Source organism: Stegodyphus dumicola, chromosome 8, assembly GCF_044657685.1.
Source record: "Stegodyphus dumicola isolate Sdum_Otavi_A_Nest chromosome 8, ASM4465768v1".
Taxonomy (NCBI): Eukaryota; Metazoa; Arthropoda; class Arachnida; order Araneae; family Eresidae; genus Stegodyphus; species Stegodyphus dumicola.
In genome coordinates, this window is record NC_140775.1 from 172,449,239 (window position 1) to 172,472,857 (window position 23,619).

Here is a 23,619-nt window from a genome sequence, read left to right on the forward strand (position 1 = left end):
TTCTCTTCGGAAAGGGCTTAAATGTAGCCTTCAAACCACTGCTTTGTTAAATTCGCCATTTTGAATAAAACAAAACTTTCAAGTCACAGACGATAATTTTGACTTTTAAAAACATAGTACAATTGCAATTACTTCTTTTGCAGCAAACGACTTGTTATTACCGCTTACCAAAATCGTCTAAAAAATGTTCGAACAGCCTCTGTATGTAGCGAAACTGCTCCCCATATTTCTATGTTAACGTGATAATAATATATGTTTAAAATATAACCCTTTAAAATGTCCCTTGTTTCACAAACGAAGAATGCGAAAAGAAAGCGGAAAGAAACTATAACACAACGCAAGCGACGACTAGAGAAGCACTATAGATTATGCAGTAATATATCTAGGACGAAAACTCTTCGCAGCAGATCAAGTAATGTCGCCGTGAGTCGTGTGAAATCATTAGATGGGATATTAATTGAAGAACTGGATTGGTCGAAACTCACTGGAAAGCTTCCTTGCAATAATGAAGCATTACAAGAGATGGATAGAATGAGAAATTATAGATCACCATCAGCTTCATAAATTAGAAACGAAAAAATGTTAATAATAAAGTAACTAAAATAAATTTTTTCTTTGCTGACCTAAGATTGACTTTAATTTTTTTATATTACTTGTTTATAATGAGTACAAATTATTAATAAATATAACTATAAGAATAAGAGGAACTGCATAATTTTAAAATTATAACAAAATTGTTTTTAAATTTAAAAATTAAAACTTTTTGATTAGGTGTCTGTATCTACAACGGTTGCGAAAATAAAGGCCGCATTAAGAATTTTTATGGACGCGATGTGCAGTAAAACAGGAATAATATGATAGCTACCTGATATATGTAATGTATAAATAATATATGTACCCTGAATTTAACATTTTATAGAATCAGGAGAGTAAGGAAATCTCAGATAAAGAGGTAATGATAATGGTTGTATGCTGAATCGTCAAAGTTTGAAGTGGATGAAGTGCAAGTAGAGGCTGAGGCTCAGGAGAAAGGAAAAGAAAATCATCTTGTAACCCCATTTTTTGCAGTTTAAATCTATCCGGTGTTAGGGAGAGTTTTTGACCCCGGGGCCGGTCATTTGCCGCCTCTCTCAGTGTGCACCAAAAATATATGAAATATAATAAAGTCATACTAAGAAATAAATAAAAACTTTGTTCTTTAATTCTGAAATACAGTTTTAATTCCAACATTTTAAAATGTTTTTTGCTTTGTTTTTCTGTTAACAAAACTGTCGATGCCATTCTAGAATGTTGTCTTATTACTCTTAGTTGTTGTTTGGTAGACAGTATAGTAAGATTTCTTGAATGCAAGAAATTCTTTGGGTCTTAGGTGCTTCTTAGACGATTTATATTTAGAAAAATTCCGTCTGCAAGAAATAATACTTAACAGTAATTATGAGGAAAATTCGCATTAGTGTTAAAATATCTAGAACTGCGTTCTGGAAAGTATATTTTCGAATAAATTGTAAAAATTCAAAACGATCATAATTTTTGTTTCGTCTTGCCAAACATTAAGAGAAATAGAACTCTGAAGTGTTTCTTAGCAGAAATAAAGATTCTTCTTTATTTGTCATTCCCAAAGAACGAACAGGCTGCGTTAGAATTTCACGACATGTGTTTCGTGTAATGTTGCCCAACATCGTATTCATGATGTGAATACGAGTAAGTGCCCGTTCGTAATGTGAATATCAGTCGGTTTCCTTCTCTGAGAACTTTAGCCCTTCACAGAAACATCGCACCGCCTAGATAGGTAACCTTAGTAAGTTTTGCTATAATATAATAAATCCTAATCCTTCTTTCTGCTCCGAAGATTCCAAGTGACTAATTTTTCTAAAATATATTTCGCGTGAAGATGCCCCTCGGGAAGGCCTCCTATCGTTCGCTCCTCCTCCTGTACCTATGCTACTGAAGCTATCGGGCATGTCGGCTGTCAACATTCTGTTTCTGTGTATGGTGAAGATCAAGATTTCGTGACTACTGCAGTTGATATACGATTTTGAAATACAGCAGTATTGTTGACTGTCTGGATGCATTATTTTTCCCGTAATATAATTCTTTGCTAGGTATTCAGAATGTATAAATCTACACTAAACCTAAATCCCCTTTTAAAATTAAAATTTATACTTTCTGTAGTCATTGCATAAAACAAACACAAAATACTTGTTTTGTTTTCTGCTGTTTGCCTTCCTTCGTAAAAGTAAAAATTCCCTTGGAATTTCACCTACCAATGACTGAGCTAATAAAACCTCTGATAATTTGTTCTCTGAATAATTTATCTGGAGAATGGCGTGGTTACATAAGGTTTTCAAGTTTTTCCTAAGCCGCCCAAACCAGTGACTCTGACTGACATGCCGAAGGGACCGAGCTCAAATCCCGAAGATGGCATGGATGTTTGTAAATGTATAGTGTTTGTGTGGCCTGGGAGCTCTCTAAATATGCGACAAGTTGAAAGTCCTCTTAAGAGGTTGGTGGTTGAGGAAGAAGGGCGGAAAACACTCATACTCATCTCCCTCGGGTAGCTTTATCTCAAAATTGGATGCTGAATTAAGATAAAGTCGAGCTGTCACCTATATGCTGCTCAAAACTCTTGCCATTGACAGCCCCGTATGACTCCTTGCCGCGACGAATGCCATGAGCGTATGCTGACCTATCTCAGACAAGTAAGATTAATAATAAGAACAACAAGTTTTTCTAATGGGTAACATAAGAACGAGCCATTTGCCCTCGAGTTTCCAATCAAACTATCCCTCTTAAAGTAAATAGTCCTTGTGTGTTATCCCATAATCGATTAACCAAGCCAAACTTCTTGAGGTTTCTTTCGTTTCACAAAAAATGATACTAAATTAAATGTTTCCCAAAAGTGAAATATCGTAAAATGTAGTTTCGTAAACAGAGATGTAAATTTTTTCTTAAACGTTAGCTAAAATGCATACCGTAGTGTAGTCTGTAGCCAAACGTTTTAATTTGGCCTTCGTATGTAAGGAAATTTGCCGCGTTTGTTTTATGTCATACAAATATCGTTCTGAAGGTCAGCTGTATACTCATATTGAAGGGAAATTTCAGTAGGAGAGAACTGAAAAGATTCTCTTTTAATGGATGATCTGAGAAAAAAACAGTTTGCTAAAACAGCGATTCATCATTCATGAATGTTTTCTTATGACAGGTGTTCAAATTCGCCTGAGAGTTTGAGATTGCTGGCCAATGAAGATCACTTCATATTTCGTCGTCTGTCACTCAAGTGGCTGATTTATCCATCAACTTACTTCAATTCAGGGCATTTTTTATGCATAGTTTCAAAATTAAATTTCTATTTTAATCAGATCTGATTGAAGAATTAGCTGCAAGAAATATTTTTGTTTAGTTTTATTTTTACACTTTCAGTCCACGGAAAGGGACAAATAATAAATATCAGAAATCCTCCTAACTTAAGAAAATAATTCCCTCTAATCTACATAGTAATAAAATTCTCTAATCTACATAGTCTTCCGATTCCTATCTGATAATGTAAGATTGCATTTCATCAATTTAATTTCAGTTTGACAGTTCTGAGGTTTTGATTTAAATATCCATATATTTTTAGCTACTCAAAGATTGGTTATCAGCAAAAAAAATTTTTTTAAGTTGCTAAGTTTCTCTAGAGATTCCAAAGAGACTTCATTTGAAAGATTGTGTTCTGATCTATCTGATGGTGCAAAGATTGAAATTTCCTCAAAATTTCAATCTTTGCGCTACCATGCATTCCCCCCCCCGCCATGATTTTTGTCATGAAGCATGGTATGCGCAAGAAAACAGTAAAATATCGCTTCAATTTTAAATAAAAAGATCTTAAACGAATATAAAAAAACCTGCTCTGAAGTTTTGTATTGTCCACGCAAATACAATACTCGGTGGCTGGTCTGCCCATCAGCCGCAGAGCGGAAAAAAACAGCTGAACACTGGTAGTTCAGTCCGGGGCTCGAACAGGCTGACTGCACGGGCGTTTCCATGAATGTTTCTACTTAGAACGTGAATACGAGTCAGTTTCACTCAAAACGTCCTTCATGGAGCATCCCTTCCTTTTCGTGTAGTGCCTAATGGCGAAGCACGTAATAACATTTTTGAAAAAAGCTGTCCGTTTTCCAAAACTCCTCGAATTTATTTCAAAATTTCACAAATACGCAAACATAGAAATAAAACCTCGTAAAGCGTAAATCCTTAATTCACAGTAATACGGATCAAGTTTGATATGCATTAAAAAAATGCATGTTTTCGAAACATTGAATTTGAATAAAATCAAAATTAATATGTAATATACAGAAGTAATGAACAAAGTATTTGCAAAAGGTGACTACTGACTTTATTTCCTCAAATATTGATTCTGTATATGTACTTCCAATTACAAATCGCACAAAATAAAGCAGATGATATCATGAAAAACACTTTTAAAACTATCGTTTTATTTATTGAAGTTTTTGTTCTACAAGACAACGTATACAAATGTTACATTCATATGTATGAAACCGTCACAGCCATAGTCACAGCAATCTCTGCCTCTTTCTGAAAAAATTTTCTAGTAACTGTAACTACACGTTTAAGCTTGGTATTTAAAGAAATAGTCAGTAGCTATTTTTCCCACTAAACACACTTTACGAATAAAAAGTTATTAAAATCATTCTCAGTCCAGTAATTTAGCAGACCTTTAAAAATACTGTAATATTACAGACTATAATAAAAATCAGGGCTTAACCTTTATTTCTGGATTAAAATATGTACGAAAAAATATTTACTATCAAAATCATGAAAAAAAACATCAATAACACACTGTAGTCTCACGTAGCTCTCAAGAACTCGTTTTCGCAATACGAACAGTTATTTCAAGAAGGGAAAAATCTTTATTGTTGAAACGTTGATACGAATGTGCTTATACTAGTGTTCTACTACCTAAGTAGTACTTCCCAGTGACCTCGAATAAATCCACAAAGAGGCTTATGATGAGAATTACCTGAGTAAAGTTCTCTAAGGGAAGGAACGTGAATACACAATTAAGAAGAGAGAAGACGCTTTGTCTCTAGAAGATCTTTATTGTTCGGTGCTCACGCTCTTTTTATTCTTATAGCATAACAGAATATGCGCATGTGAGCTGACCTTGTGACATTACCCTAGACACGTTGCTTCGTCTCTTAATTCCTCAAAAAGGCTTGTTTGAAAGGAAACGTCCACCACGCGGTCTGGCTTTAACCCAAAGGATTTAATCATATTTTGCACTTCCTCAACAACTTCAAGACGAAGACATGGTCGTCCGGATCGCGGTCTATCATATGTGCAGAAAGTTTCTTGAGACTTTTACCAAATCACGGTAGAGTTTTTACGGTACTTGGGTCGTCTCGCTTTAGTTTATGATTTCACCGATAAACTCAAAACAACTTTATCAATTCACCTCGTTGGTTCGCTGCTAAGTGTCATGTTATCAGCTCGTTCGAACACATGATTGAAGACAAAAATCTTGCCACACTGCTTATTAAAGGTTTTCACGAGCAATGCTTTGCCCATTGTGTTCTATGATTGATGCTTCTACTGTTTGTACCAGTGAATTATGAAAAGTGCGTCAGTTCACCTTATCTCTGTTTTGTTATTTTGCCTTTACAATGCTCGTCTTTGAAAATGTTGTATGCCGGTAGTAATGTCATATGTGTATCGTTCTAACGCCCTTTATGGTTTCTCAATGCTCTGATCAGTTTGCGAAAAAAAGTGGGTGTTGCCGTTCGAAAAATTCTAAATTGTTTCACTGTAACCGTAATCGTGAGAGCTGTGTTGTTCTAGATTTAAATCCTGACGTGTAAAAAAACGTTTGCAGTTATGGTTGATTTAAATATTTCGTTATTTTGTCATTGATATACATCTTTATAGCCAACACTGATTTTTATCAGTGTGATTTTTATTACTATCAGTGGCACAATAAGTGCCTAAGAATTACATCAATTCCGATAAAATTCTGAAATGCGTTCGAAGCAACGGGCGTTAGTAAGTCTGCAGTGAGAAAAGAAAGAAGCAGAAAGCAAATGCGACATGTCCCAAGATAAAACTTCGGGTCACGAATTTAATACGTTTCTGAAGTCTAAATGATCGTAAACAGAAACACTTTTTATCATAGGAATTAATGTAAAATAGATAAATTCTTTACTGGACCACACATGATTGTTTAGCTAAATATGCACAACAATACATTGCGCGTAAGCTCATAACCAATGGAAATCATTAAATATAAGCAAAAAAAATTAGCCCGATATTAAACATATAAAAAAGACGAAGACTAATTTAAATTTACTGTGTTTGTACGAAGGAGAGTGGACGACGTAAATGGGAAAATAATGAGAAAAAATGTGATGAGGCGTCCTTTTCCATAAAATCACCAGGAAACTAATGTGAATTGGCATGAATTACGGTAAGAAAGAGTATTTCGTCTAAAAGACTTTGACTTCTAAATTAGTTACCTTACGGGGTCGTCATAGTGGGGATAGAGATCAACTTTAAATTTAAAGTGGAAAATGTTTGAGTCCTAGATGGAGAAAAAAGCTGGTGTATTGGTGTTGGTGTATTTAATTATGACAAAGCACACGAGGGCTATCTGCCTAAAGGGAGGGATGCCTTTCGTGGAGGACTTTCTAAGGGAAACTGGCTCGTATACACGTTACACATGGGGAAAACCACGAAAACGCCCATGCAGCCAGCCCGTTCGCGGGATTCGAACCTCAGACCGAACTACCAGTGTTCAGCGTCTTTACCGCTCGGCCGCTGGTGGGCGGAGAAAAAAAAAAAAAAAAAAAAAAAAAAAAAAAAAGCAATTATTGAAGAAGCTCGTGCAGCTGTGCTGCCATCTATCGGTATTAGGCTTAGTTGTCTCTTCCTGTGGCTCCCAACTAATGTGTAGGAGATACCTTCCTTTATCTGTTCTTCGTGTTTAAGCACCATTCGATGCTTTAGGATTTGCTGAACGTCCGTTTCACTTGAACTTTGTACAATATGATTTTTTTGTTATATACTTTTTAAAATGTTTCTGAAATCAAATATATTATTTAAAATGCTTATGCTGCAGATTGCTACTGTTTTATAAAAGTGGTATGGTTACGTTAAAAATTTTGTATCTTACGCCTTATGCCGAAATTTTGCGATTAGAGAATTAAGATTATTTTTCTGTTTTCCTTTTTTTTTTTTTTTTTTTTTTGAAGGGATTTCTTCCGCAATCGCTTTTCATTGCTGCTTGAGTTGTAGTTCTTTCTCGTTCAATAGAATAGTAATAGTCGTTTAGTAACTACTCCATGTCTTTATTGTTAACTTCCTAGCGTGTGGTTTTGCCAAGAAACACACAATATCATAGCAAACAAGAAATGTTCTAAATGTCAAAGCGCTCGAAGTCTCTATGTGCAACTCAATCTGACTAGATTTCTTTTAGGCCGAATTCATGGTCCTTAGGCTTTTTAATGAGAAAATATTGTTACGAAATGTCCAGGCGCGGTAAGATAGCTTCTCCGCAAAGCAGGTTTAGGGTTGCCATAAAATGGCAAAGAAAGGCAGGGTTTCCACATTTGGCGAGAAATAACCCATTTGGCGATATTTGGTGACAAATCAATCGATTTCGAGGGCAGCTAAAGGTCCCTCCTCATCAGGAGAAAGAAATACATAGAAAGAAGAAAATAGGAATCACAGAAACACGTGGTGCTTATCAGCACTGCACGTGGTTATAACTAGATTTTTAATCAGAGTTGCACTGGCCGCCTACTTTTACTGAGCCAGGCTGTCTGATCAAGCATAAAGAAATATTAGCGAAGTTAAAATAGGGAGCGAGGGGCAAATGCACATTACGCTCAAAATCTGAACTTCAAATAATGGAAAGCAACCACTGAACGGATTTTTATACCCTCTGGTAGTACCAAGTGCGAGGAGGTAACGCCATCTATCGGCAAAAATAATTGAATTAAGATAGTAGAATTTTAAAGGCATTAGGAAAGACTGGATTGGACTTCAAATCATTAACTAAACTTTCTAAATCTTTGTGAATGTGAAAAACCTCAAGAAAATCCAATTCGCCTATGGAAGAAGCCTTTTGGATGATTTTTGCAGACCCAAAATCAAAATTATGGTTAAAAGTCCAGCTATGATACGCTATTGAAGACTTGTTAATTTCCCCTTTTTTGACATAAGATTCATGTTCCTTGATACGAAACTTCAACGTTCTTTTTGTTTGGCCAATATATCTTAAACCACACTGACATGATATACTATAAATTCCCCAAGAATTCAAGACAGAAACGCAATCTTTTAGAATCGAAGGGTGTATTTTATTAATAGGGGAGAAACCGACTTGAAAATTGAATTTCTGGAGAATCCGTGCAATTTTATAGCTAACAGAAGGATAAAATGGAAGCACGACAAGGTCATTGATATTATTTCTAACAGTGGAATGTCTTCTTTGATGGGAATCTGAAAATTTTTAGACGGCTTTATCAATAATCACGGGAGAAAATCCACGGTCAATCGCAACTGCTCTCAAATAATTAAGTTCATTGGTAAGCAAAGATTCAGAGGAACAAACTTTTAGCGCGCGGAAAACATAATAGTAAAAAGAAGCCATTTTTTGCTTAACAGGGTGGCATGACTTGGCATGGGGTGGTAAACAAACTGCAAAGGGTTTACGGTACACAGTGGTGCTAAAATCGGTTTCATTGCGGATTATAAGAATATCGAGGAAGGGGAGGGAATTGTTGGATTCAATTTCAAGAGTGAATTGGATGGCTGGATCAATTGAATTCATAATAGATAGAATCTCGGATAAATCCTCTTTATAACCGTCAAAAAGTGCGAAAGTGTCGTCAACATACCGAATACAAAGAGAGAGCAGTTGCGATTGACCGTGGATTTTCTCCCGTGATTATTGATAAAGCCGTCAAAAAATTTTCAGATTCCCATCAAAGAAGACATTCCACTGTTAGAAATAATATCAATGACCTTGTCGTGCTTCCATTTTATCCTTCTGTTAGCTATAAAATTGCACGGATTCTCCAGAAATTCAATTTTCAAGTCGGTTTCTCCCCTATTAATAAAATTCACCCTTCGATTCTAAAAGATTGCGTTTCTGTCTTGAATTCTTGGGGAATTTATAGTATATCATGTCAGTGTGGTTTAAGATATATTGGCCAAACAAAAAGAGCGTTGAAGTTTCGTATCAAGGAACATGAATCTTATGTCAAAAAAGGGGAAATTAACAAGTCTTCAATAGCGTATCATAGCTGGACTTTTAACCATAATTTTGATTTTGGGTCTGCAAAAATCATCCAAAAGGCTTCTTCCATAGGCGAATTGGATTTTCTTGAGGTTTTTCACATTCACAAAGATTTAGAAAGTTTAGTTAATGATTTGAAGTCCAATCCAGTCTTTCCTAATGCCTTTAAAATTCTACTATCTTAATTCAATTATTTTTGCCGATAGATGGCGTTACCTCCTCGCACTTGGTACTACCAGAGGGTATAAAAATCCGTTCAGTGGTTGCTTTCCATTATTTGAAGTTCAGATTTTGAGCGTAATGTGCATTTGCCCCTCGCTCCCTATTTTAACTTCGCTAATATTTCTTTATGCTTGATCAGACAGCCTGGCTCAGTAAAAGTAGGCGGCCAGTGCAACTCTGATTAAAAATCTAGTTATAACCACGTGCAGTGCTGATAAGCACCACGTGTTTCTGTGATTCCTATTTTCTTCTTTCTATGTATTTCTTTCTCCTGATGAGGAGGGACCTTTAGCTGCCCTCGAAATCGATTGAGTGTTTCATTATATCTACGCTAAATATAAGGTTGTTTTTTACGATTTTGATTGTCACATTAGCGTGTTTCTCTTCTAGTCTTCTGGAACGAGTTCTTACCTGTTTATCGCAGAATGTTCTCGAACAGAAGACAAAAACTACACTCATGTCCATAAATTAAAGATAATGCAAAATCAATCAGGCAAAGAAAGAGTTAGAAGCAAAACAACTTTGACTTATTTTTAAAGCTTATTTCTTAAACAAAAGGTAAAGATAAAAAAAATGCTATATGTTTGATATTATTAAAAAAAATTAGCGATTTTTTCTCCCTGGAGCAAATTACAAAAAAAAAAAAAAAACTATTTACAAAAAACCAATATTACATGGTTGGTATGAGTGTTAATACATTGTATGTCTCCCAGACGATGCAATACAGTCCGTACAACTCCTAGGCACGCTGAGTATCAAATTATCGATCTGATCTTGGGGGATATTACACCTCTCAAAAAGCAATGCTGTCCGAAGTTCCGGTAGACATGTAGGAGGAGGTTGACAGGCTTCAGTTCGTCGGCCAAGCATGTCCCACACGTGCTCTACTGGATTTAAGTCCGGTGAGAATGCTGGCCAGTCCATACGGGTCATATCCTCCGATTGAAGGCATTCGCTTACGATGTTTGCACGGTGAGGACGGGCGTTGTCATCCATAAACACAAATTGTGCGCCAATGGCGCCCCGAAACAAACGTACATGTTGTTCCAGAATGACGTCCCGATAGATTTGGTTTGTCATAGTTCCAATTTGAACATGCAGGTCAGTTCTGGAACCCAGAATAATTCCACCCCAAACGAGCACTCCTACACCACCGTAACGGTGTCGTTCAATGATGTTTTCTTGGTGGTAACGGGTACCTGGAGCTCTCTATATGAAAGTCCGGAGAGAATCAGACTGCATGCTAAACCTGGACTCGTCGGAAATCATCACACAAGCCCACTGTTGCAGTGTCCACAATGCATGCTCTCTACTCCAGGCTAACCGCAGGCGACAGTGAGTTGCAGTAAGTGGAACGCATCTGACAGGTCTACGAGCAAATAGACCAATCTGCCCTAAGCGTCTGTACACGGTCTGCCTTGAAATTGTTGTACCAGTGGCTGAAGAGAGCTGACGAGACATGTCTGAGGCTGTGCTCCGCCTGTTTCTTTTGGTAGTAACTGCTGAATACCGGTCCTCATTCCGCGTTGTAACTCTGGGGCGACCTGTGCTGTAACGTCTACTCACAATTACACTATTAATAAAACTTTTCGGTTCCAATTGAAATTTAATTTGCTGAAGCGTTCATTTTAGTGCTCACATCATTTATGTTTCACAAGAATTACATAACTTAGATTAATTTTTAAATAACTCAGTTTGGGCAATTATTATTTTAGGACAGGAAAAAATAGCCATTTTAAAAATGGGAAGTTAAGGGACTAATTAAAGTTAAAATTTGGCTTAACAGGACATCTGAAGTATATAATATATAACGTTAAAAACATACTATTTTATTACATGTGCTAATAAATGTAATTAAAACCTCATGCCATCGAATTTAGAGCAAAGGGTTGTGGACAAATGCATATTGTTTGTAAATGGCTCTTTTACTTTTTCGTTCTGTTAAGCAACGTACGATCATAATTTTGAAGATCTTACATTTTTTTGTTTGGCAACAACTTTTGTTTTTCCTGGACCGGGTTTTGTGTATGTAGTAGTACTTCCTTTGGTTAAAAACAAGGAAAGGAGATTAATTTTTGTTGTCATATTTGTTTATTACTTAAAGTGTATTCAAAAGCCATTCAAGCATGCTTCTGAAATTTATTTTGCTTCCTGGGGTAAAGATAAGCAATTTTGGCTATAAAAGCATTATATATATTTACCATAGCAGAGCGAATTTTTTATTCGGAATTTTCACATGGAGAAGTTTTCTGATTTCTAAGTTTTAATCATGCACAGAATAAACTACGGTAGAGTGGGTAGCGTCGCTGACTTCTGTGCCGAAGGTACTGCTGAGCCGGACACGTTGTGATATGTGCAATAATTTCGGCGATTCTTGTATAGATAGATAGGAGATGGAAAATCTGCCAGCTTGAGACATTGGACATGTTTCGCCGCCGTGTTCACGTGACCTAAGATCTAGCACTGATATCTTTGTCACCTCTCGCCAGGAATACACCATTCCAGCCACAGCATTTCCAGACTTTCGCCGGATATCCGGTTCCTATAGAAACAAAATGTCTAAAATGTTTTTCTTTCATTACTAAGTTATCTTATTCCAATAAGCATCGTCATGCAACACTACAACGTCATGCTGTGCTTGGAACTCTTTTAGATTTACTCATAAAATGTTATGAATGTTACAAAAGTATCAAAGATCCAGTATAGCACTGTCGGAGACGGGAAGTAAGACCGAGACAAAGACCTTGACAGTGGGTATTCTCATAATTTGTTTAATTTTTATGTGTATAAATAAATAGGTTGTTATTATGTATTATACACGATGGCATAGTGCGTAACTTAATTTTGTAAATGTTTAGAATAAAATCGAAGTATGTACATACATAGAGTGTTATATGAGTGTTTATTAATATATTCGTTAACGTGCTAGAATGAAACTGTGTAGCTGTGTTATATATGGGTTTTCGCAAATTTCTTATCGCGTAAGGGCGAAACAGAGTTGTAGGAAGCCTTCTTATAAAAGGGGATATCTGTACTTTATTTTATGAAACTTATAATTTGAGTTACACATCCGGAATGAATAAAAGAATTTCAGCCTTTTCTGAACATCTTGTATATTTAAGCTCAGCAAAAACTGGTTAATCTTTACATTATGGTAACTTGGCGTTTTTTTGGCGAAAATTTGGCGACCAACTCTCCTACAGCAACCCTCTATTTTTTTTTCCCGCCGCCATTTTGTCTTCACGAAGTAAAGACATGTTTCTTTTCTTTTTATCTACTGAACACTTCTTCCAACAATCTACTAGCCGAATTACACTTATGCTAGAAATTTTATCTAACAAAACTGCTTAATCATTACAAATATTCACTCCAAAATTGGGAAAAAGTGCACAATACCATACTCCTTACGCGTTTTTCAAAATAACACATACACATAAACCATGTACACGCCGACTTATTTTTACTTAAAAAAAAATCCCAGAATTGCACAAAAATGGCATTGCGCACACTCTTCACTATACCCATGTACACTGCTTTTTTCTCATAAATTAGAAAAATTTCACGAAAATACATGACAATTTTCTCAATCTTTAAACCCGGTAAAAAGAACATATATGAAATTACCTGATCGCGAAAAAGTGTTTACCCTTTCCAAATATGAACATTTCCACATATAAAATAAATAAAATATCCAAAAACTTTTACCTCTAAATCATCTATTATATTATACACGTCACCAACGAATTCATAACGCAAGCATTACAAATACTTAGTATCAAATATTTAAATTATTTCCATGCATGTTTACTTCAACTTAAACGTGTACCAAATTCCTACAAACATAAAATTCACAAAATAACTATCATTTAATTAAAATATCACTAAACCATGTACACGCCGACTTATTTTTACTTAAAAAAACATCCCAGAATTGCACAAAAATGGCATTGCGCACACTCTTCACTATATCCATGTACACTGCTTTTTTCTCATAAATTAGAAAAATTTCACGAAAATACATGACAATTTTCTCAATCTTTAAACCCGGTAAAAAGAACATATATGAAATTACCTGATCGCGAAAAAGTATTTACCCTTTCCAAATATGAACATTTCCACATATAAAATAAATAAAATATCCAAAAACTTTTACTTCTAAATCATCTATTATATTATACACGTCACCAACGAATTCATACCGCAAGCATTACAAATACTTAGTATCAAATATTTAAATTATTTCCATGCACGTTTACTTCAACTTAAACGTGTACCAAATTCCTACAAACATAAAATTCACAAAATAACTATCATTTAATTAAAATATCACTAAACCATGTGCACGCCGACTTATTTTTACTTAAAAAAACATCCCAGAATTGCACAAAAATGGCATTGCGCACACTCTTCACTATATCCATGTACACTGCTTTTTTCTCATAAATTAGAAAAATTTCACGAAAATACATGACAATTTTCTCAATCTTTAAACCCGGTAAAAAGAACATATATGAAAGTACCTGATCGCGAAAAAGTATTTACCCTTTCCAAATATGAACATTTCCACATATAAAATAAATAAAATATCCAAAAACTTTTACCTCTAAATCATCTATTATATTATACACGTCACCAACGAATTCATACCGCAACCATTACAAATACTTAGTGTCAGATATTTAAATTATTTCCATGCACGTTTACTTCAACTAAAACGTATACCAAATTCCTACAAACATAAAATTCACAAAATAACTATCATTTAATTAAAATATAATTAAATTCAAAAACACTACTTAAAATATAAATGAGCACATACATTAAATTAATACATACATAAATACCCATTTCGAATTCACTTTAGTTACGGCCATGGGATCCAAAAATTCACGAACACTGTTTCACACAACACAGAATAAAGCCAAATACAAAATTTCCAGATTTTTTCCCGATTTCCCCCCTTTTCCGATTAAAGAACCGTAATTCGTCCATTAATATCACATGACATATCCCATGATCTCTCATTTCCCTCACACAAAATAATGCGTAATCGGAACTGAGTACTGCTCACATTATTACCAAAGTCCCAGGTAGTAACCTTTATCGCCTCCAAAATGTCACCAAACTACCAGTTACCATATTGTAAAGATCAACCCAAAAACTCTTAGCAATGCTCAGCAATTATTGTGATAGTTACTACGACTAAAAGTGTGAAGAATTCCTGCTATGCAGCTTATTCTTTCACCAAAATGAAACGATAAGCTTTATTTGTCTTTCTCTTTCATTTTAAACAGAATCGAAGTTGGAAAGGTACTGCAATCTCAAACTAACAGGAACCAGTGGATACATCTCCTCTCCCGGTTATCCTCGATTCTACCCGAAAGTCTCCAATTGCAGTTGGTTTCTGGAGTCGTCCCTCCGGCAAGAAATGAAGCTGACCATCCTTGATCTGGACATAAGACCTGGTGTCCGAACCAAAGGAAACGAAATATGTCACGACTCTCTGACTGTATTGGAGAACAACCATAAGTTGCGGCAGGTCTGTGGCCACTCTTCCAACAACATCCCTATTACCACAACAGGCGGTCGCGTGGATATCTTATTCAAGAGCTACGAGTTCCTGCCATCAAGAGGATTCCTCTTACATTATAAATGTGAGTTTTCTTTTTAACCTTAAAATTCACGCATAATTGTGATTCAGAAGATATTATTTTTTGCCGATGCAATACCATTCCCGTTAGGGCAATTTGAAATTATTCAGTTTAATTTGTGTTTCATCCATGCACTACCATTCCCATTTTGGAAATTAACAATTATTCAGTTTAGTTTGGGTTTCAACTAGGATTTTCGCTAACATTACAGAGGATCTATCGTGTACAAGAGGATACTGAAACTTGAAGTCACTATTCTTTTAAGAACTATGATACAACAATTATAAATACAGTCAAAAGTCGTTAATCCGGACTCGTCGAGACTTCGACGATTCCGGATTATCGATTTTTCCGGATTATAGATCATCAGTTTAAATCTCGTAAGGTGGCATGCAGAAATTCTAAAATTAAAAAATATGAAACCGTAATTTATGAAATAAAGAACAATTATGATCTAAAGGGTATCAAAATTTGCAAAAAGAAAAAGCTTAATATTTATTTGTTTACTTAAATAAACATTTCTTTCAATGTAAGTTGTTTAAGTTTTGCTTCGTTTCATGTGATAATACTTTCTCTTTAATTCTATTAAACAGACATAATTTCTTGTTCAGTTACAAAGTTCCGCTGTTCAAGTCCTATAATTGCTGTGTCAAGAACACCGACTAATTTGTCAATCGAAATTTTTTCGTTTTCAATAACCTCTGTTACTTTTCTTCGCTATCGGAAGCGAATTATAATGATGAGGAACTTGTTTTAAATCATATCAAAGACGAAGCATATCGAGATGAAATACTACATTTGGTAAGGAAATATAAGCCAAATAAAATAAAAACATCTGATCTTCAATTATAAGCCAAATAAAATAAAAACATCTGCGCTGAAGATAAAGATAGTGCTGACAGATCAACTTCCAATTCATTACGCGCCCGCCGCGGCGTTCCCCCGCCGAGCAGCGTGAAATTGATAAACAGATTTCGGATTTCAAAACATACTTTCGCTTTAGATCCTTTACATATTAACAAATATATATCGGAAATTCTATTTGATATAATCGAAAGTTTAAGCTTACTTTTATAAAATTGCTCTTACAGTCTGCAAAAAATAATAAGCCGGATCCAATTCAAAAATTAAGGAACAACGCAATCATCAACATTAACTGAAATAGATAATTAGATAATTTTAGCTTATACGTCCATTATACATAAAACGCGCACGCGAAAACGTATTCTGCACTTGCGCACACTCATATGCGCAGTCATAAAATGTCTTACGCGCACGCGTAAACGCCTATGCGCATGTGTAAACGCGGCGCATGCGCAGAAAGTTTTAGTTTTGAGGTCCGGATTATAGATCATTCCGAATTATGGGTGTCCGAGTTAACGACTTTTGACTGTATACTGTTTTGTTCTCATGTTTAAAATTTTTAATTCCCGTAGAATAACTGAATTAACATATGATTAGTGTTTAAGAAGTATTTCATTCCCTTACAAATCAAAAAGCAGTATTTTATCTGCACTTTTAAGGAATTTTCTTCTTTACCGCGTGCTTTCGTGATGTAATTGGAAGCAAGTCCCGTTAGCAGGTCTGGCGTTCGAATCCCAGCATTGCTGATTTTTCACATTTTCTGCTCCAAAATAAACCTGATTGACTTTACAAGTGGTGCCGGAATTAAAAAATGTGGTGGATGATAATCACCACTTGGATTTGGTGACTGGGTCCCTTCTTCCCTAATCGCCTTATAAATGAATACAGTCAAAAGTCGTTAATTCGGACACCCATAATCCGGAATGATCTATAATCCGGACCTCAAAGCTACAAACTTTCTGCGCATGCGTCACTTTGACGCATGCGCGTAAGACCTTTACCGCTGCGAATTTGCGTGTGCGCGTGCGCAAAATACGTTTACGAATGCGCGTTTAATGTATAACGGACGGGATAAGCTAAAATTATCTAATTATCTATTTCAGTTAATGTTGCAGATTGCGTTGTTCCTTAATCTTCGAATTGGATCTGGATTATTATTTTTTGCAGACTGTTAGTGCAATTTTATAAAAGTAAGCTTGAACTTTCGATTATGTCAAATAGAATTTCCGATATATATTTACTAATATGTAGAGGATATACAAAGCGAAAGTAACTTTCGGAGTCCATTAAACAAAAAGTGGAATTGCTGCAAAAAATGGATAAAGGCATATGCTTTGTTTATCTAAACTTTAACGTTTGTTTATCTTTAACGCCGCGAATTGGAAGTTGATCTGTCAGCACTATCCTTATCTTAAGGGCAGATGTTTTTATTTTATTTGGCTTATAATTGCTTACTCAATGTAGTATTTCATCTCGATGTACTCCGTCTTTGATATGATTTAAATCAAATGCATCTTCATTATAATTCGCTTCCGATAGCGAAGAGAGTAACAGAGGTTATTGAAAACGAAAAAATTTCGATTGACAAATTAGTCGGTATTCTCGACACAGCAATTATAGAACTTGAACAGCGGAACTTTGTAACTGAACAAGAAATTATGTCTGTTTATAGAATTAAAGAGAATGTATTATCACATAAAAAACGAAGCAACTTAAACTTACATTGAAAGAAATGTTTAATAAAGTAAACAAATAAACATTAAGCTTTTTTTTTGTAAATTTTGATACCCTTTAGATCATAATTGTTCTTTATTTCGTAAATTACGGTTTCATATTTTTAATTTTATAATTTCTGCATGCCATTTTACCAGATTTAAACTGATGATCTATAATCCAGAAAAATCTATAATCCGGAATCGCCGAAGTCCCGACGAGTCCGGATTAACGACTTTTGACTGTATAAGAAATTATCACCTTTCTCATTGCGTGCCTTTATGATATAACTGGAAGCACGTTTAGCTAGCAGTCGGAAGGTCTGGAGATCGAATCCCTACAAGGACAGTGCTAACTTCGCATGTTACCTGGCCTTATAATAATAATAATAAAAAAATATTGTAGACAATAATGCATCACCACCAGTATTTGGCAGTTGGATTCCATTCTCTCCAGTCGCCCCCTAAGTGTGAGAGAACGTAAAGAGTTTTGATTTTCCTTGTCATGTGCCTTCGCTGTGTAATTGGAAGCACGTCGGGCTAGCAGTCAGGAAGGGGGAGTTTGGGTTTTAAATCTAGGCCAGGGCGTCGTTGATTTTTCATGACTCCTGCTCCGAAATTAATACCTAAATAGACTCCCCATGTTAACGTGCATAAGAGAGTCTCCATTTTGCATATCTGACTCTACTACATGAAAACAAACAAGTGGTTCTACGTTTTCTGGCTTCCTTGAAAAGATGGATGGAAATTATCGCGAAATTGGCAGCAAGGAGATCTATAGCACCGATTTTGGTCATTTCGAGTATCTCACAACTTAAAAATATCCGAGAGCTGCGAGTTTAATAGCATATAAGTTGTTGCTTTTCCTTGCAAAGAACGATCTTGAAATCAAAATGGCGCAGAGAAATCAATCATTATATTATATGTAGTAAAATCATTAGTCTATTAGAAATGGCCCCACGCGAAAGGTTGATTTCAAAGCGCGTAAACAAGTCAAACAACAAGAATCAGCGTTATATTTGTAAATTCTGCAGTTCGATGTTTTAACTACAGAATACTCTTCTTCAGCTGCCGAAGCGCAAAATGCAGCACTTTGGCACTTTCGCAGCTGAGGAAGATGGTTCTGTAGCTAAATCATTGGAACTAGTCCTGCAGAATTTACAAATATAACGCTGATTCTTGTTGTTTGACTTCTCCAATAATCATTATTCGGTATGTTATTTTAACCTAACTTAAAGGAGATACATTAGTACATAATCTTCAACTTCTCTAATGTTTAAATCAAAATTTTTCATGAAGTCTACATAATTCTCACTTTATTTTGGTGAACGCGGTTTTCATTATCGTCAATTAACCATTTCTAAACCATTCTCACAATAATCTATGAATACGATACTGCGTCTATATGTTTCCGCAGAAAAAAAAAGCTTTCTTTTCTCACCTCCCTATTTTTTAATAATAATATAGATGTAGTGGAGCAAATGCCTTTCATCAGACTCCAATTTTAAATCTTTAGCAATTTTAAATCATTTTTTTAATTATTATTATTTTTTTTTTCCCCCTATCCAGTGGCTAGACACTTGCTTATTCAACATTTGTCGTGAATGGCCAAATCCATCTGCCATGTAACCGTCTCATCATGAATAAGTGGTCAATGGACATTACCTCTGTCTAGGGTAGAAATCAGAGGGCAACCGATATTGCACCCGCAAAGTGCGCGGCTGAGCGCAGCACACATACACTCAAGACTTAGGCGAGAATCAAATCCTTACCCCTTGGTTTTGGGCTAGCAGTAAGCATTCGCCAACAACCATATTCTACAGGGTGACATTTTTTTTTATAAAGTCCTGTATAAAGCAACAATAAATTGGCAGCAGTTTCTGCTCATTTAAAATCTGGCAAACTTCTGTAAGTATTTAATGCATTGTCTTCAGTACAATATTCCATTCTCCGTAGTTAAATATTTCTGTACAAATTTATTGTCGTTCGTATTTTATTTTTTATTAAGTATAACTGTAAGGACCAAGGAACCGTATAAAAAGTTAGATTTTCGTAAATTTACAGAATTGAGGTTTTTTTTTAATTTTAAATGCTAAAACATGGATATTTGAGTTATTTAAAACGTTTGTGTAATAGGAAGTATATATATCAACAACCAAAGGAAATGGAAAAATAAAAACTGCATGACATCGTGAATACTACACACTCGCATAGTATATGAACTGAATGATGATAATTTATCAAATCTGAAGCACAGATCAACTATTTTAAAAGGTAATCATAATAATGTAGCTAAATTCCATTTGGATGTTATTAAAAAATCAAAGCAATTACAAAAGTGGTTAATATATTATTTTTCAAAGAAATACTAATGATGATATACCATACCTTCATGCAATTTCACATAAAAATATGCTGGAGAGTTATAAAGCTGTTCAAAATGGAAACGAGAGAAAAACCTTAAATAAATGGAGCAGAATGTACAAAGTACTTCTTAGACTGGAAGGAAACGTTACTATATTCTCGGTGTTTAGCTGTGTCCACTGAAGGTTAGTAATCTGATCTGGAGAACAAGCTGGTTTATGTGATTTGGAGCCAATTTTTCTTCGAAAGCTTTTCGGACTAAAATTGGACAATTCGCTGCTGAACTGATTCAAAGAAACAATTAACTGTATTGAATGAATGAACAATGATTCCTGAAACTGCAGTGATAGCTGTTATACAGTTCACGTTGAGCTTTTGATGAAAGAAGCCACAAATAGAGATGTGCTATTTATTCACGAATTGATTTACTTTTCTGAGCGCACAAACGCCTGATTCGCGAAAAAAGAGCATATGATATGCACAAGAGATTTTCAACTACAGTATTTTAGTAAAATCACGAAGCTGTTGGATGTGATGGTATAATCCAATGTGAGATAAAGTCCAAAATATTAACTTTGGATTGGGAAAAGTGTATCACAAGCAAAAAATTGCCATGAGAAACAATACAAATGTGTTTGAAGCTGACATGCAATGGATAGCATTGCTTCCATGAACTCTGTTTTGAGTTTTTATGTTCTTTTTAAAAATTGTTTGTAGGATTCGAGTAAATATGAATAAAAATGATCAGTCAATATTTGAGTTAAATGAACTATTTACATGTAAAAATTTGATGTGATATATCAAAACATTATTTTTAAACAATATAGAAATCAGTATCAACACCGTATTCCTTCCTAACCACTCATTTGCTTGTTTATATTTCAGTCAATGGATGTCAAAAATTACCTCCTCCTCGACTGGGTTACATGGTGTACAGTAACAACCGTTCTGCTCTCTACATGTGCTGTAAAGGGCATGTATTCAATGACACTCTATCAAATTCTTTGCTACTACAGTGTGTGGATGGGACATATTGGAACGGTACAATTATGCCGTGTTTACGTAAGTAACTCTATCCAAAGTATATAATTTTATGTTTTAAAGGAGAAGGAAGTACACAAACTTAATTATCTGTATTCGGATGACCCATCTTGCTTAATATCCATATTAATGTCTTCAAATTGTTTCGAATAACTATCTGTGACTGCCACTTGAAGAAAATAAGAAACTAGTCTTCTGGATAAAAATCATGATTTATGAAGTGGCATATCTAAAGGGGGCGAAAGTGCAAGTATTCAGCCATGTTATCCATTCGGTCATTGGTGAGGTGAAGAATCACGAAATGCTGAATTGTGATACGAAAAATGAATTGAGGAGGGAATTTTTTCCCCCCTTGGAAAGAGTATTCGAAGAAACTTCAGTAGCTACATTTTCTTGCAATATTTTTCGTACTTCATCGAAAATTTTGAATAGAAAATATGAAAAACAATTACATCACGACCTTAATTACATACCTAAGGAAGATATTTTTTCACTTTGAATTTTTGCAGTTTATTCTGAAATAGTCTCCAAAACGAAATTCTAAATATTGTAATTCTACTTCGAATTTCCTTCACAAACTGTTTCCAATAATTCTTGTTTCAAGAAGGGATTTTCTAGATAAAGATCAGTTAAGAAGCACCTACAACCTCAAAATGAGTATCTTATATTTAATAAAAACTGTACTATCTAGAGAAGAACAACTGGAGTAATGAAAGAAAACTTTTAGAATGTCATTGACGATTCCGTTAACTGAAAAACAAGCAAAACAGCATTTCAAAAATGTGGAAATACAGTCTTATTTCATAAGTTAATGCACAGAACTTTTATTTACTTCCCTGTATGTTATTTTAAATTTTATAAATTTAAATTGTTGGTATTTTGGAGAGAAGCAAAAAAATGGACCACAAAACTACACCACTGGCTTCATGATATTTCATACAATGAATATCATTCTAATGCTGGGTAAGAAAGTTAAAGCTTAACGCTGATTCACTTTTTAAAAAACTGGTTCGTAATACCATGAGGAGGAAAATTCTATCGATGAAGAGTTGACGGATTCGGCTCTTGCTGAAAACATTTTTGGTATTCAGATTTTCAAAATCTAGATTACAAATAACATTCCATATCTACATATAAAGCCCTTCCAAACATGTAATTACTTCCAGAGAGACACGAAGGATGAAAATCTCATAATTTTGAAGACGAAGGTATTCCGAATTCAAGTTAAAGAGAAAAGACCATCAGAAATGAAGAAGACTGGAGGTGAAAGAGAGGGATTAGCAACAAAGAAATATGCAGACAGGCTGCTAGATAATATAGTCAAAAAACGAATTTGAATTTAATGGCATCTTAGTTTAGCACAATATTCGTCATATTGACTAAAAGAACGTTAATATGGGGGCAGATACAAAACACATGTTGAATTGAAAAAAAAAAAACTAAAAAATCAATTTAATGTTTTAATTATCCTTAATTTAAACATTAATTACACTGTGTCTCGTTCCTCTAAACATATAAATTCATTTTTTTTAAGTGTACAGGACCTTTTTCTGATTACCCATGCTAAAGGATAATCAAAATTTGGTATAGAAAGCAGCACGCCCTTTACCCAGGTGTCCGCAGAAAATTTTTCATTTGGGCTGGGAAAAGAGAAGAGACAAACATGATCCAATAGACTTTTATTTTAGTATAATTTGGAGGCATCACAAGTAAATTATAAAAAGCAGTATTACATCAATGCAAAAATTATGTACTATTTCTGACCCCCAATACAAAAACACATATTCTATTCAATTCCGGGGGGGGGACAGCCAGTCTATTTTTTTTCCTCAATTTGCGGACGTCCATGTCTTTATCCAAAAGAAGACATTTCTATTATCAAAAATGCAAAAAAAGCAAGCCTAGTGTATTTTAATCTGCATTTCAGTGTGTTTTTAAATATAACTTGAGCAATACAAAAAATATCTTGCATAGAAAGCTTAATTTATAGCCTGAAACTTCTTATTAAAAGAAAACTGTTTCAATATTCAAATAACGATTTATTGATTTTCTTGTTTAACCCATGGAAGTCCATTTATATATAATGATAGTAAGCATTAAATTTAAACTTGGAAGTTGAACTGTAAAATAACTGTTGCACTTTAAATATCTGTGGTTGCAGGATTTTTCTCAGCTTTATGATTAAAGAATACCTTCGGTTAGAAATAAATTTCTAGAAGAGAAAATTAATTTTGAAGAAGTGTGTTCATAGGGGCAGCTATCGGCACAATAAACAGCCTTAGATTCGTTATTCTGATCACAATAATCACTTAATCGTGTTGACTGGTGGTTAATCGAATCAGGTAAAGCAACTCACGAGCTATCTACCAAAAGGCAGGGATGCCGTTGTGAAGGAATTTCGTAGGAAAACTGGCTCGTGCTCATGTTAAACCGGGTGACCCAAACACCCGTTGAAAATTCAATAATTTAC

The 23,619-nt window shown here is 34.8% G+C and overlaps 1 protein-coding gene across 2 annotated transcripts in view; it reads left to right on the top strand.

The window, feature by feature from the left end:
- The window catches only part of LOC118197174 (mannan-binding lectin serine protease 1-like), a 183,870-nt gene that overhangs the window by 147,214 nt on the left and 13,037 nt on the right, over positions 1–23,619 (top strand). Inside the window, exons 4-5 of one of the 2 annotated variants that reach the window (XM_085822753.1) lie at positions 14,812–15,171; positions 20,994–21,170. In XM_085822753.1, coding sequence (XP_085678879.1) covers positions 14,812–15,171; positions 20,994–21,170 — 537 coding nt within the window. The remainder of the gene's footprint in view (positions 1–14,811; positions 15,172–20,993; positions 21,171–23,619) is intronic. The other variant, XM_085822754.1, reaches the window with a different exon arrangement.